Below are 13,790 nucleotides of genomic sequence, written 5' to 3'. Positions count from 1 at the left end.
CCAGGCTCTCATCCAAACTCTCATCTTCTGGACATGAAAACAAAGACACAGGGAGGTTAAGAGACCTGCTCTCTGGAGAACAAGCACCAAGTCACCCAGTCATAACGAGGGAAGATGGTATCCCTAAGAGCTAATTTGGTTTCAATGTCAATGTTTTTATGGTTGGTGGAGTCCTCTAAATGTGTGGTTCATAAGTCAGCAGCATCAGCATCAGCATCAGGGAGCTTCTTAGAATGCAAATATCTTTATTATTATTGTTTTTTAAAATATTAGTAAAACACATAAAAGATAAAATTTACCGTCTCACTGATTTCTAAGTGTACAGTTCAGGGGCATTAAGCACATTCACACTGTTGTGCAACCATCGCCACCACCCATCTCCAGAACTCTCTGCATCTTGCAACACTGAAACTCTATACCAATGAAACAATCCCCCCTTCCCCCTTCTCCCCGGCCCCTAGCAACCACTGTCTCTATGAACTTGACTCCTCCAGGTATCTCGTGTATATGCAATCATACAGTCCCTGTCTTTTTGTGACAGGCTTATTTCACTAAGCTTCATCCAGGTTGTAGCATGAGTCAGAATTTCCTTCCTTTTGGAGGCTCAGCGCTATTCTATTGATGTACCCACCGTATTTTGTTTGTCCATTCATCTCTTGAGGAACCTTGGGTGCTTCCACCTTTTGGCTTTTGTGAATCATGCTCCTATATGAACGTGGGTGTGCAAGTATGTCTCCAAGACCCTGCTTTCAATTCTTTTGAGTTTATACCCAGAGGTGGAATTGCTGGGTAGAAGTACAGATTCCTTGGGCTCACCTGAGCCAACTCAATCGGAATGTCTCCTCAAGGAGGCCCACGATCTGTGCTTTCTCACGCTCTCCAGGTGATTGTCTTCTACCCTGTAGCTGGAGCAAGCACGGCTCTGGAGGGCTCCTTGGGGTGGTGGGCTCGTGGGGAAGAGAGGGGCTGGCTATCCTCTGGCAGGAGCTTGGTTGCCCCCCTGTCGTGGTGGTGCAGTTAAGAACCGACTTTGCAGCTGGTGAGACATGAGGTGTGACTACAGAGTCCTGAGAGGGGACTTCGGAATCCAGCTTCCTACTTGAGGGCTCTAATTCATTGGAAAATAGAGTGCAGAGTAACAGGTGGGGCTTTAATAAAAACAACAACTAAGAAGAGGCCGGAAAAAAGAAAAAAATGATTGATTACTCTGCTTTTAAGGAAAAAGAGGAAATTGAATGATAATAAAAGAACTATAAGAACTCCTGGAAGATCAGGGATAGCAAACTCGAATGCCTGCAGGGAACATGGAGGCCAAAGAATGCAGTGGGCCCTTCGGAGGAGGGTGTGTGTGAGTGACAGGAGAGGGGCGGGCCGTGGCCTCACCAGACTGGCAGCTAAGACTCAGCTCCGGCCCACGGCTGACCTGTCTGAATTTGCACGAATTCCTTCATTTTTCTGAAATTTTACAAAAGAAGCTTGATTTCCGGGTGTGTATGTGAAATCTCCCCATTTCCACTGTTGGCGTCAATGCTTTCAAAATATTGAGCAAGTCAAACAAAAGACTAGGACAGACATAAGCCCATGGATGATCATTGAGAAGCTATCTTTCGCCTTCTTTTTACTGAAACCGGGAGGTAAAATAATGTGTTCAAGACAACCGACTCTCCTTGGATAAACCATTTAAACTCCCTAAGCCCCCGATTCCTGTCTGTAGGAGGAGGAGGATGGTGCCAGATCAAAGGAGGGTTGTAAGGGTTACAAAAGAGGACTCATGAAAAAGCAATTAGCACGGGAGCTGTGACACAGTGAGTCACTTAACAAGTCTTAGCTAGTATAAATATTGTCAATTATTCATTCATTCATTTATTCAGTCATTCAATTGAGAAAATGCTGTCTGCTGTGCTGGATGCTGGGCTGGACAGACCATGGAGACCAAAGTAGACACAGTCCCTGACATATGGTCCTTATAGACTAACAGGGAAGATAGTCAAATCACTAATATTAATAAAATAATAATAATATGTGCTAAGTATGACAATGGCAATAGAACAGGTTCCTATGGGAGTTGCCAGGAGCTGGCAACCTGGATGAGCGGGATCAGGAAGTTGTGGCACCTAAGCTAAAACCTCCAGCCCTCTTAGGTCCATATATACAGGTTTTCAACTGGAGATGAATAGGTCTTTTCTGGTGCCTTACATGATCTCCTCTGCACTGATCACTACACCACTGTTGTAACTTCTCCTGGCCCCAGAGATAGACTCCAGTCTTTCATCTTACCGGGGCGGTCCTGCCATTGCCTAAAACTCCGCATGGCCAAAACTGAACTCCACAACACGTTTGTCCCTCCCCCCCACCCCCAATTGGCTCTCCTGCTCAACTTTCTTCCTGGCAAAATTATTTCACTTATCACCATTATCTTTGACTCCTTCCTCTCCTTCATCAGCTTGGAACTGGTTCAACAATAACAATAACAATGCTTTGAGTAATTGATAGTTCACCTTATGCCACATCATGGAAGGTGTGGGGCCTACATAGATCAATAAGATAATACACATTATCTCAATGAACTTTTATTTGATAAAGAATCATTACATTAAGAGGTAACTACTAAGATAGATTGCAAGAGTGTTACAAAAGTAGGATGATTTAAAACATTTTAACAGTAGGTTTTGGGAAGGCCAGGGACTAACCAGAAGGGAACTCAGCCCTGAACAACCACTGTGATGGTTTCTGTACTGAGTAGATATAGCTCGGAATGGGACTTTAATAAGGGTTATTTAGCCCTATCTTACCTTAGATGAAAGGGAGACTACTGGGCCTGGGTGGCTCAGTCGGTTAAGCATCTGCTTTGGCTCAGGTCGTGATCTCAGAGTCCTGGGATCAAGCCCTGCATCAGGCTCCCCGCTTAGTGGGACGCCTGCTTCTCCCTCTCCCTCTCCCTCTGCCCCTCCACCTGCTTATGCTTCCTCCCTCTCTCTCTCTCTTTCTCCCTCAAGTAAATAAATAAAATCTTAAAAGAAAAAAAGAAAGGGGAGACTATCTCCTCCAGGTGAGTCATGGAGGCTCAGTATTAGCCTGAGAATAAAGGAGGGAGAGGACAAGCATGGAGCAGATTGGTATGTGTAAAAATACTTCTTAGTTTGTGTTCATGCTGCCAGAATGTAGAGTAGGGAACTTAAATCATGGGGAGCCACTAAAGGGCCTTAATCTGGAGTACAGGTGGATCAGATGTGCGTTATTGGGATGCCTTTTGTGCAGAAGGAGTTTGGTGAGGAAGGTGAGGCATAACGGGCACATTTGGTTGCCTATCCTACTGGCATCCAGGAATTTTGTTCTGGCATCACCCTCTCATGGGCTCAGGGAAAGTGGCCCCTTCTCAATTCCATCAAAGAATTTTGATTAATCTATAGACAATCATGGTCACGTGTTTATGTGCTGCGATGCAACCTTAACTAAGGACCCAAAAGCAGAAGTCAGCTGAAGAGCAGAGCAGACTAGGTCTGTGGCCGTCACTGTGTGGCCAAGGGCACGACGTCACGAAGCTGCCAACATACTTGCAGAGTCCTTGATAACCTTATTGTGTTGCCAAGTTAATGATCTCTTGAGATGCTTCCAGATTTCTTGTTGAGACAGTGATATTCTCTGTTGCTAACACGCTGTGGTTTGAGTTTTCGGTAACTTCAAGCTGAAAGAATCAGGGGGCAGGAACTCTGTGTAGGGGCTCCTGGAAGGACCCAGCTGAGCGATGGTGGAGCCAAAAGTAAGGCAGAGGAAAGTAAGGACAGAGGAGGAGATGGATTCAAAAACAGGGATGAAAATCAGCAAACTTGGTGGACATTAGGTATGGGAGTGAGGGAGACATGGGAAGCCCATGACTTCCTGTCGGCCACCAACTCCTTAGATTCTTCCAGCAAAATATCAATTGTGTTGAAATATGTTTTAAGGAGGAGTTAGGGGTAACAGCAGATTTCCATCTTAAACCAATGAAAGCTCAATAAATATATTGAAATCTACTTTGAAGGTTTGGAGTTGCTTCATCTGTGTTTTCATGACATTTTCTTGGCCATATCTAAGCATTATTTTATACTGAGTCCTTGGTCAGAAAGAAACTCTACAAATATATCACAATTCCTGGGGGAAAATAAGCTCTGATTTACAAAACCTGCTTTAGAATTTTTTTTTTTTGCGATGTAATTGACATATAATATTAGTTTCAGGTATACAACATGACACTTGTATATATTGCAAAATGATCAGCACAATAAGTCTAGTTAACATGTATCACCACACAGAGCTACAAATAGCTACAAATTTTTCTTGCGATGAGAATTTTTAAGTTCTACTCTCTTAGCAACTTTCAAATATACAGTACAGTTTTATGAACTATAGGCACCAAGCTGTGCATCACATTCCCGCTACTTTTTTATTTTGTAACTGGAAGTTTGTACCTTTTGACCCCCTTCATCCCTTTCACCCACCCTCCACCCCTGGCCTCAGGCAACCACCAGTCTGTCCTCTGTATCTGTGAGCTTTCCCCCTTAGATTCCACACATGAGATCAGACAGTATTTTTCTGAGTTCTCTGTTTGACTTCTTTCACTTAGTGTAATACCCTCAAAGTGCATCCATGTTGTTGTAAATGGCAAGATTTCCTTATTTTTTTTTATGACTGAATAAAAACCTGCTTTTGAAATAGTTTCTAGAACATATTCTAATGAAAACCTGGGATTTAATGTATTTATTGAGCCAGAGTCTCCAGCATCTGTCAGCAGACTGTTCCTGAAAGAGCCCAGCCCCAGAGTTTGCATATTGACCTCTAGCTTTATTGACGACCCTCCCACAGCTGGGTGTTTTTGTTTGTCATCCCAAATGATCTCTAGTGGGTTTTTTTTAATATTTATTTTATTTCATGATAAGTGCACTCTTTAATCTCCACCCCCTTTTTGTACCATCCCCCCACCCACTTCCCCTCTGGTAACCATCAGTTTGTTCTCTAGAGTTAAAAGTCTGTTTCTTGGTTTGTCTCCCTCTCTTTTTCCTTTGCTCGTTTGTTTTGTTTCTTAAATTCCACAGGTGAGTGAAATCATATGGTATTTGTCCTTCTCCAACGGACTTATTTCACTTCACATTATACTCTCTAGCTCCATCCATGTTGCAAATGGCAAGATTTCGTACTTTTTATGGCAAACAATATTCCACTGTGTGTGTGTGTGTGTGTGTGTGTGTGATGTGTGATAACCATTTTTAGTTAAGTGCCAACTATTTTACACATACTACTTCATTTAAACCTCACTAAAACCTAGCGAGGTAGGCATTACTCTTTCCATTTTACTCATGAAAAATTAGGCTCAGAGATATTAAACAACTTCCCAAGTTCGCATAGTTACTAAGTGGTTAAGCTGTGTTTTGAAACTAGAACTCAAAGGCTCACTTCATTGGACAGCTGTAGTAACTGATGAGGTCCAAGGAGACCCTAAGCTAGTACAGGGCAATGCAAAGCAAAGTCAAAGCCTACACCAGGTTGGGCCACACTAATGCATATTCAGCGAAGCTAACTGCACTAGACCCTGCAATACAAGGTGATGCTTGCCATCTGTGCAAATCTGTGTTCAGGTAAAGTGAAACCTGCTTCTTCTGTTTCCCTTTTATCTCTCCCTCCCTTCCTTCTGTTTTACAGAGGAAGTTCCCTTTTGCTTCATGCCTGTTCCCCTGATTTTAATTCATTTATTTTATTAAAAATTGATATTATAGGGCACCTGGGTGGCTCCGTGGGTTAAGCAACCGCCTTCAGCTCAGGTCGTGATCCCGGAGTCCAGGGATCGAGTCCCGCGTCGGGCTCCCTGCTCGGCGGGGAGCCTGCTTCTCCCTCGGACCCTCCCCCGTCTTGTACCTTCTCTCTCACTCTCTCTCTCAAATAAATACAAATAAAATCTTAAAAAAAAAGAATTGATATTATATTAAATTCCAATACATTTTAAAAGATTAATTTATCCACAGTTTTGTAACTCCAATACACATTATTTTCCTCCTTCTGTGTTCCTTTCTGCCTTTGCCCACGTACATATATAGCCTCACATATTTGTAACCATTGTGAGGAAATGGTTGAGAATTCTGATTCTTCTTAACTTCCTAAAGTACTGCATTACTTTTTCTTTAAATTTCAAACATAGTATAGGCTTAATGTGCAAAACTTGTGAAAAGACAAAATGTACACACACACACCACGCCTAGTTTCACAACCCAAAGATAACCATTGTTAATCATCAAAATGTATATTCCTTCATATTTTCCACATACAACCTACCACCTAATGGGATTAAAGGCTGACGTTCAGGAAACACTGGGACAGGGGCAGAAATACAATGATTAAGACATATATATAGTGCTTTTTTACTATTAGGCTCTGACCTATGCACTCCACATTTAATCCACACAATAGGGTCATGAGATAGGTATTATGGTTCCATTTTACAGGTGGGGAAACGGAAACACAGAGACGAAGCAATTTACCCCAACCTACACAGTAGTGAGGGCCAGAGCCATGATATGAACCCAGGGAGGTAGTCTGGCTCCAACGGCTGGGCTTGTAACCACCACAGGAATGTAAAGCCGAGCTCTTAGCAGACCCGGTCTGTGTGACCATGTCAGGAGAAGCTTCCAGCAGGCAGTGGCACTTTAGCTGGCCTGAAATGTGAGAAGTGGGTATCCAGAAGGGGAAGGAGGAAGGCGGATAGAAGACAGACTTCTAAGACCAAATGGCCTGTGTCAAGGCAGGAGGGTAGGGAGGAAGGAAAGAAGTTCTAAAAGGGGGGGTGTGTGCCTGTGCCTGCCTTACACTAAAATTGCTTTCTCTATTAGAAAGGCTCAGGTCATGATCTCAGGGTCCTGGGATTGAGTCCCACATCGGGCTCCCTACTCTGCGGGAAGTTTGCTTCTCCCTCTGCCTGTCGCCCCCTTCCCTCCCCCCCACCGCTTGTGCTCTCTCTCTCTCTCTCTGACAAATAAATTTAAAAAAAAATCTTAAAAATAAAAATAAAGGTGAGATGGTGGGGGTGGGGGGGAAGTGACTGAAATGAGGCTGGACAAGAGTGGGGGACTCGGGAGGGCTTTGTAGGCTCTGTACAAGAGTCTGGACTTCGCCCTGAAGGCAACGGTGGCTTACTGAAGGGGTTTAAGCCAGAAAATGACAGGATTAATTTGCTTCTTAAAAAGACCCCTTTGAGGGGGCGCCTGGGTGGCTCAGTTGGTTAAGTGACTGCCTTCGGCTCAGGTCGTCATCCTGGAGTCCCGGGATCGAGTCCCACATCGGGCTCCCTGCTCAGCAGGGAGTCTGCTTCTCCCTCTGACCCTCTTCCCTCTCGTGCTCTCTCTCTCTCTCATTCTCTCTCTCTCAAATAAATAAATAAAATCTTTAAAAAAAAAAAAAAAGACCCCTTTGAGGGACACCTGAGTGGCTCAGTCAGGTAGGCGTCTGACTCTTGATTTTGGCTCAGATCATGATCTCAGGGTCACAGGATGGAGCCCTGCACCGGTCGGCTCTATGCTCAGCAAGGAATCTTGAGATTCCCTCCTCCTCTCCCTTTGCCCCTCCCCCCAGTAAATAAATCTTAAAAAAAAAAAGAGTTTAAAAGATATATATTAAATTATTTATGGATGAAATAAAATGAAGTGTGGAATTTGCTTTGAAATATTGCTGACAGTTGTTGAAGCAAGGTGATGGGTACATTGAAATCTATTATATGTTAGAAATTTTCCTTTAGGAAAAGATAATAATTTTATTAAGTCCCTTCCATGGGCCAGGTACTATAGTTAGCCCTGGGCACTTGCCTCCCTGCTCTGACAGAGCCCATAGTCAACACGGGGAAAGCAGCTATTAACACATGATGTCAAAATAGTGATGGGCTAGAGGACGCACAGGTCGGCTAAGAGTAGGAAGGGGAGACTGTTTCCAAGCACAAGAAGCAATACAGGCAAGAGCCCTGGGGCTCAAGAGAAAAGCTAAAGTACAGTCAAGGAAAGAAGAGTCTGCAAATGATCCAGTTGAGGCAGCTGAGGTGCTCCCACCCAGGGCTAGAACAACTTGGCTAGATTTTCTGGTCGTACAGGATTTGGGTTGCAACAGTATTCACTATATAGTCTTTTTGACCAATTTAGATTGCTATCTCCCTATTCTCTCTATCATATCTTCTTTGCTGACAAGACCCTCCCATGACAAGACCCTCCCACAGGACTTTTTCCATCTGCCATAAACTTTGCAGCCAATGTAGTAAAACCAGTAGGCAGTGTTTATAGCAGCCTGGCTCCGCTGACCTGGGCAGCAAAATAAGCCTGAAACTTCTTGCTTGTGCATTCAGGGGTCACCTTGAAATGAAACATTGTTGATTTGTCTTTTTTTTTTTTACCTGGTCTGGTGGGGAACCCTGTGGAGCCTGGAGAGCCATGGGAGGGGCTGTTCCCTATTGGGGAACACCCTTTGGATGGGACCGGCTTGTCTCAATATTAAAGCATTTAATATACGTATCAGAAACTGGCATTGAGGAGTGAGTGGAGGGGCAGCCTGGACTTTAATCAGGTTATGGTCCTGACTTTATAGATCTTCATTAATTTTCTCATGCCTGTTTCACTAGGAAAATATTTTCAAATGTGTTACTTGAGTAGTTTGTTTTTATTGTGCCTTCTTTGTGTGCTCAAGAGACAATTCAAGCATTGTTTATTAGCTCCTCAAGGACATATCTTTAAGAAAAATAATCATAGTCAAGAATTTAAAAGCAAGAACAGAGGATTTGATAGTATGGGAAAGGTCAGGGTGTTATCATTATGGGCAATCTGAAAATACCACCATTCCAGTGCCAGGAGGAGTGTAAGAGCTTACACTAAAATTGCTTTCTCTATTAGAAATGGTGAATGAGTGTGATTCATCTAGAAGTCAACACACAATTATATTAGACTCAAACTTGGCAGGGTCCCACATCTGGGGACTCCACTTAAGCAATGAAAAGAAAATATGTCCAAGTGGTTGCATGCCCCTTGAACGGACATTTCCTGTTGGGAAACCGATCATCAGTGCCATCAGAATCAGAATTGACACCCCCCCCCCCAGCTGATTTCACATACATTAGCTGGTTGTTCATACGAGTTACTTTATGATTTGGTGCCAAGTAGCATGCTAGTTTTCTTTCTCCTTCGCTTTCATTTTCTGCTCCTTCTTTGCAGGCTGCTCCTTTTCTCCCTTGTTCCTCTCTTCCTCCTCCCCCTCTTCCCCCCCCCTTCCACTTCCTCCTCCAGCTCCTTCTTCTCTCTCTCTCTCCTCCTCCTCGTTCAGTGTTTTTGGGACCAAAGGATGGGCAAGGTTTTATATGAAGCAAAGACTCAAAACTGCAAGTGATTCTAAATGTATAGGGCTTTTGGGATAGTAAGGCAAGTGCATCTAGATTTACCTCCTAGGCAAAGTTAAGAACAATAATGCCCTTCTCTTGAGCTATCCTGTTCCCAGTCCAACCGAGGATTTGTGAATTCATTGTCTGACTAGTTAAACATTCGCCTGGGCTAGCTTGCCAAGAAACTGTCCAAATTTTATCACACGGTTGTGTTTCTGCCATGTGGGAGGGTTCCACTGCTTTGATAAGTCTGTTTAAACAGCACCATGTTGGGCTTTCTAATCAGGATCAGTCACTTCGTTACCACGATCCTAGATTATTATTTAATTACTCTATACTCCCATATTGCAAAATAGGGGCGCATGAGGGAAATGCTAAAAAAAAAAAAAAAAAAAAAAGTGTGGCTCTTGAGTATCCAATCATGCCATGTTATATGGAGGGTGCCAAACTTTGAGCCATACTGATCCATACTGAGCAATACTGAGCCATGCTGAGCCATACTGAGCACTGTACTGTGTTAAAGGACTATGACAACGTCTCTGCTTTCTGGGAGCTCACAGTTTAGTGAGGGGCATAGAAACTGTAATCGCCGCAGGCTGTGAAAATTCAATAGTTAGGAGTAACAGGGAGAAACTAGTCTAAATGTCAGGAGAACTAGGAGCTAGTCCAGACTTCATCGCTAGCTAGCAAACCAGACGCATTCTCTGGGGTGCGGCGTATGCATTACACACTTGGAGGACTAGCTGACTTCTCAGTTGCCTTGTGGCTCCATGGCTGGGGAATCTTGAGGGGAGAGCTGGATACATCAATGGAGCACAGAATTAGTCTTTAGAAGGCACATGAAGGCATCAATTAGGATGCAACATAATGAGAGTCAGCAGGGCCCTAGGAGTATTGCCAGCATTTAGAGAATAAAACAGGAAATAAATAAAACAGGCTTTCCCTTATACAGGAAAGCCTCAGACCTTCAGTTGTCTACCAGCTTATTTTTCTGACTAGACTTAAACCCCTTCAGGGGACGGAACAAATCAGACTTGTATCCTGCTCCTGACCGGCCATTTTGGCTTCATTCACGAAACCGCTCAGTGAGTTAGTGGAGGAAGTTTGAAGGAAACTTCTCGAGAAGAGGAAATGTGCTACGTGTCAACCGGGAGCCAGGTGTCCAAGAAGAAAAATAAATAAATAAAGGACCCCTGGAGCATTTGAACTATTTTGGCACAAAAGAATCCAAATTTCATGTCACTTTTCCAAAAATATGACAGTTACGTAAGGACAAACACGTTTGTGCTAAAAACTCAACGACCACGAAATCTTGCAAAGATGTCTAAAAATATTTCCTGACCAGAGCTCTGATGACTAAAAATGGGACCGAATCCTTGCTTTGTAATGAATCTTGTGCTTCTGTCCTCACGTCACTGACAAGCCCAAGACCATGGCTGATTTTCCCAGTTATTGTGTGAGGAGCTCTTTGGCTCCTTCCAGCTGTGAGCAGCTTGGCATAGAGCCATGGTTCTCAGCCAGGGCTGATTTTGCCCCTGGTTTTATTTTGGGTTGTCAAGATGGAAAAGGGGCACTATGCTTCCGGCATCTCATGGGTAGAGGCCAGTGACGGTACTAAGTAAATATCCTCCAACGCACAGGACTGCCTCCGATAACAAAGTACCCAGCCCCAAATGTCAATAGTCCAGGGAAGCCTAAGAATAGAGTAATGGCTGTCAGACTTCTTTGGCTGCTCCCTTTCAAAATATTTCATTTTACAACAACTCAGAGCACCCAGTCACACAGGGACACTCACGTGCAGCATAAATGTAACTAAAATTAAAACTTTACCGCAAAAATATGTACCCTTAATGCATATGATACACTCTGATGTTTACTTTTATATTGCAATTGAAAAATCTAAGCAGAATCCACTGTGTTGATTTCACAATCTGCTAATGGGTCACAGCCTATAGTTGGCAAAACACCGGTACGGAGAAGCTCTAAGACTTTGGGGTCAAATAAAAGCGTGTTTGAATGCTAGATTCACCACTTCATTTAGGCTAGTCACTTAACCTCTACAGATATCAAAATCCCCAAATGTAAACGGAGAATAATAACAGAATGTAGGGGCTCCTGGGTGGCTCAGTTGGTTATGTGTCTGATTTTGGCTCAGGTCATGATCCCAGGGTTCTGGGATTGAGCTCCACGCCTGGCCCTCTGTTTAGTGGGGAGTCTGCTTGTCTTTCTCCCTCTCTCTTTCTACCTCTCCCCTGCTTGTTTTCTCTCTCTCTCAAATAAGTTAATAAAAAACCTTTAAAAAGAGTTACAGAATCCCCCTCAAGTAATTTTTATGGAGATGAAATGAGGATTAAATGAGAAAAATGCCTTTTCTGTGATCACTATTTGTTCCTTTACATATACTCTAAAGGTAATGCACTAACATCCTCTTTTTCTAGATTGTAAAATCAAATTTGCCCAGCAGTGGAAAACCATAGAATCTCAACTGAAAAAAAAAAAAAAAAAAAAGGATGGAGTATCCTTTTCTATGGAGAGAATGTAGAAGGTTTTGGCAACAGTCAGGGGAAGACGAAGGCCCAGTTAATGCTTTTGAGCAAGTAGAGCATGATAGCCAATGAGTGGAGGCTGACTGCTCCCTCTTCCTCCTCCCTGTGAGTGAGGTCCTTTGGTCTCAGTGCCCCTCACCGGCTCCCAGGGCCAGAACCTGTGCGGGATCAAGGCGGCCCTAGTTATGGCCCCCTTGCGAGAAGAAACGGCAACCTGAGCCTGGTTTGGTGCAATTTCATGATGATGGCCGCTGATGGGTCAGAATTTGGGCCATGAAGCCAACAGTACTGTGAAGAATGCAGACACTTCACTCTTCTGTTTGAATGCACATCATAAAGTACAGTTTGCTTCCGTGGTTTCATTCGTTCAATGGTTATCCATCCATCCATCTATCCAGGTTTAGGGAAACCCGGAGACGGCATCATGGCCGGGGAGCCCGAGCTTCCCTACTTCAATGGACGAGGCAGAATGGAGTCCATCGGGTGGCTCCTGGCTGCAGCTGGAGTAGAGGTATGTTCTAAGTGAGGTCATCTTAAGGTGGATATAAAAGTATGACTGGATCAAAGTAGTTTTCTCTCATAAACTAAGAGACTTCTATACTAGATCGCAAGTGAATAGTTTTACCATAAGTAAAAATAGCCACATATTAAGAAAGAAATGGACCAGGGATGTCTGGGTGGCTCAGTCGTTAAACGTCTGCCTTCGGCTCAGGTCATGGTCCCAGGGTCCTGGGATCGAGCCCCGCATCGGGCTCCCTGCTCAGCGGGGAGCCTGCTTCTCCCTCTGCCTGCTTCTCTCCCTACTTGTGCTCTTTCTCTCTCTCTGAAAAATATATAAGTAAAATTAAAAAAAAAAAAGAAATGGACCAATTTGACTGAATGAAAATTCAAGTCATCTTGTCCATGAGAGAGCATATAAACAAATTTTAAGGGAAACAAAAGACACAACAACGGATCAAATGTGTGGACCTCATTTAGATTTGTATGTCAACAAACTATAAGTACGTATGACACCTACAAAATTTGGAAACTTGATATTTGCTTGAATATTGGATGGTATTAAAGAATTATTGTTAATTTTTAAGTGTAATTTTAGGTGTATTATTGTGGTTAAATAGTTCTTATGCTTCTGAAATATACATAGCAATAAGTAGAAACTTTGGAGAGCAGGGAAAGGGACCCCTACATAGGAATGTCTCTCAAAACCTGCCTTAAATGCCATGAATACCATGAGACTTGTTACGGAGCCCCAGGTTCAGCTGCCTGTCATTTGAAAGGCCAATACTCAGGAGATAGCATTTGATTGGAGGGGAATATGACCTTTAATCAGAAGGCTGGCCACCTGGGGAGTAGTTGGACTCTTGTCCAAAAGCCAACTCCAAGGCTTCTAAAGGGGTTTTTAAAGGAGTTTAGGGCAGTTAATCAGTAAAGGGAGTGTAGTGGCCTGCAACATTCCTTGGTTACATGCAGCCTCCATGATACAAATGTTATCTCAGTGCTCAGCGTTGTGCGAGGGGGTGAGGTTCCTGTTTCGGGAAGTGCAACAGTAACTGCTCTTTCTGCAAAGGAGAGCAGTCTACAGATACACAAAGTAAGGTTACTAAAATCATTTGTGTGACCTAAAAAAAGAACATTTGGTTAAAAAAAAATGCTAGGCTAATCAGAAAGCAGAGGCCGCTTCAAACAGACTTACTGGCCTCTGCGTCCCGGGAAAGTTCTGGTCTTTCCCTCCTCAAGGCCAGTGGTCTGTCTGCTAAGAATCCAGGGACTTACATCAGCAAGTTAGGAGCATGTTAGCTTGACATAGGTTAACCCTTCAGACTGGCCAGAGTGCTGTTACAGACTTCCTTTGGAACTTCCCATTTGGA

The 13,790-nt window shown here is 43.5% G+C and overlaps 1 protein-coding gene across 1 annotated transcript in view; it reads left to right on the top strand.

Moving 5' to 3' along the window:
* LOC112837931 (glutathione S-transferase A3-like) overlaps positions 1–13,790 on the top strand; it is a 46,810-nt gene that overhangs the window by 27,594 nt on the left and 5,426 nt on the right. The window contains 1 exon segment of the mRNA XM_073904932.1: positions 12,321–12,433. Within this exon segment, the coding sequence (XP_073761033.1) occupies positions 12,321–12,433 (113 nt within the window).

The sequence above is a fragment of the Callorhinus ursinus genome, unplaced genomic scaffold (assembly GCF_003265705.2).
Source record: "Callorhinus ursinus isolate GAN/ISIS: 27379988/994484 unplaced genomic scaffold, GSC_fseal_2.0 scaffold22, whole genome shotgun sequence".
NCBI lineage: Eukaryota > Metazoa > Chordata > Mammalia > Carnivora > Otariidae > Callorhinus > Callorhinus ursinus.
Note: the sequence above shows the minus strand (reverse complement) of the source record. Positions and strands in the feature narration are given on the sequence as shown.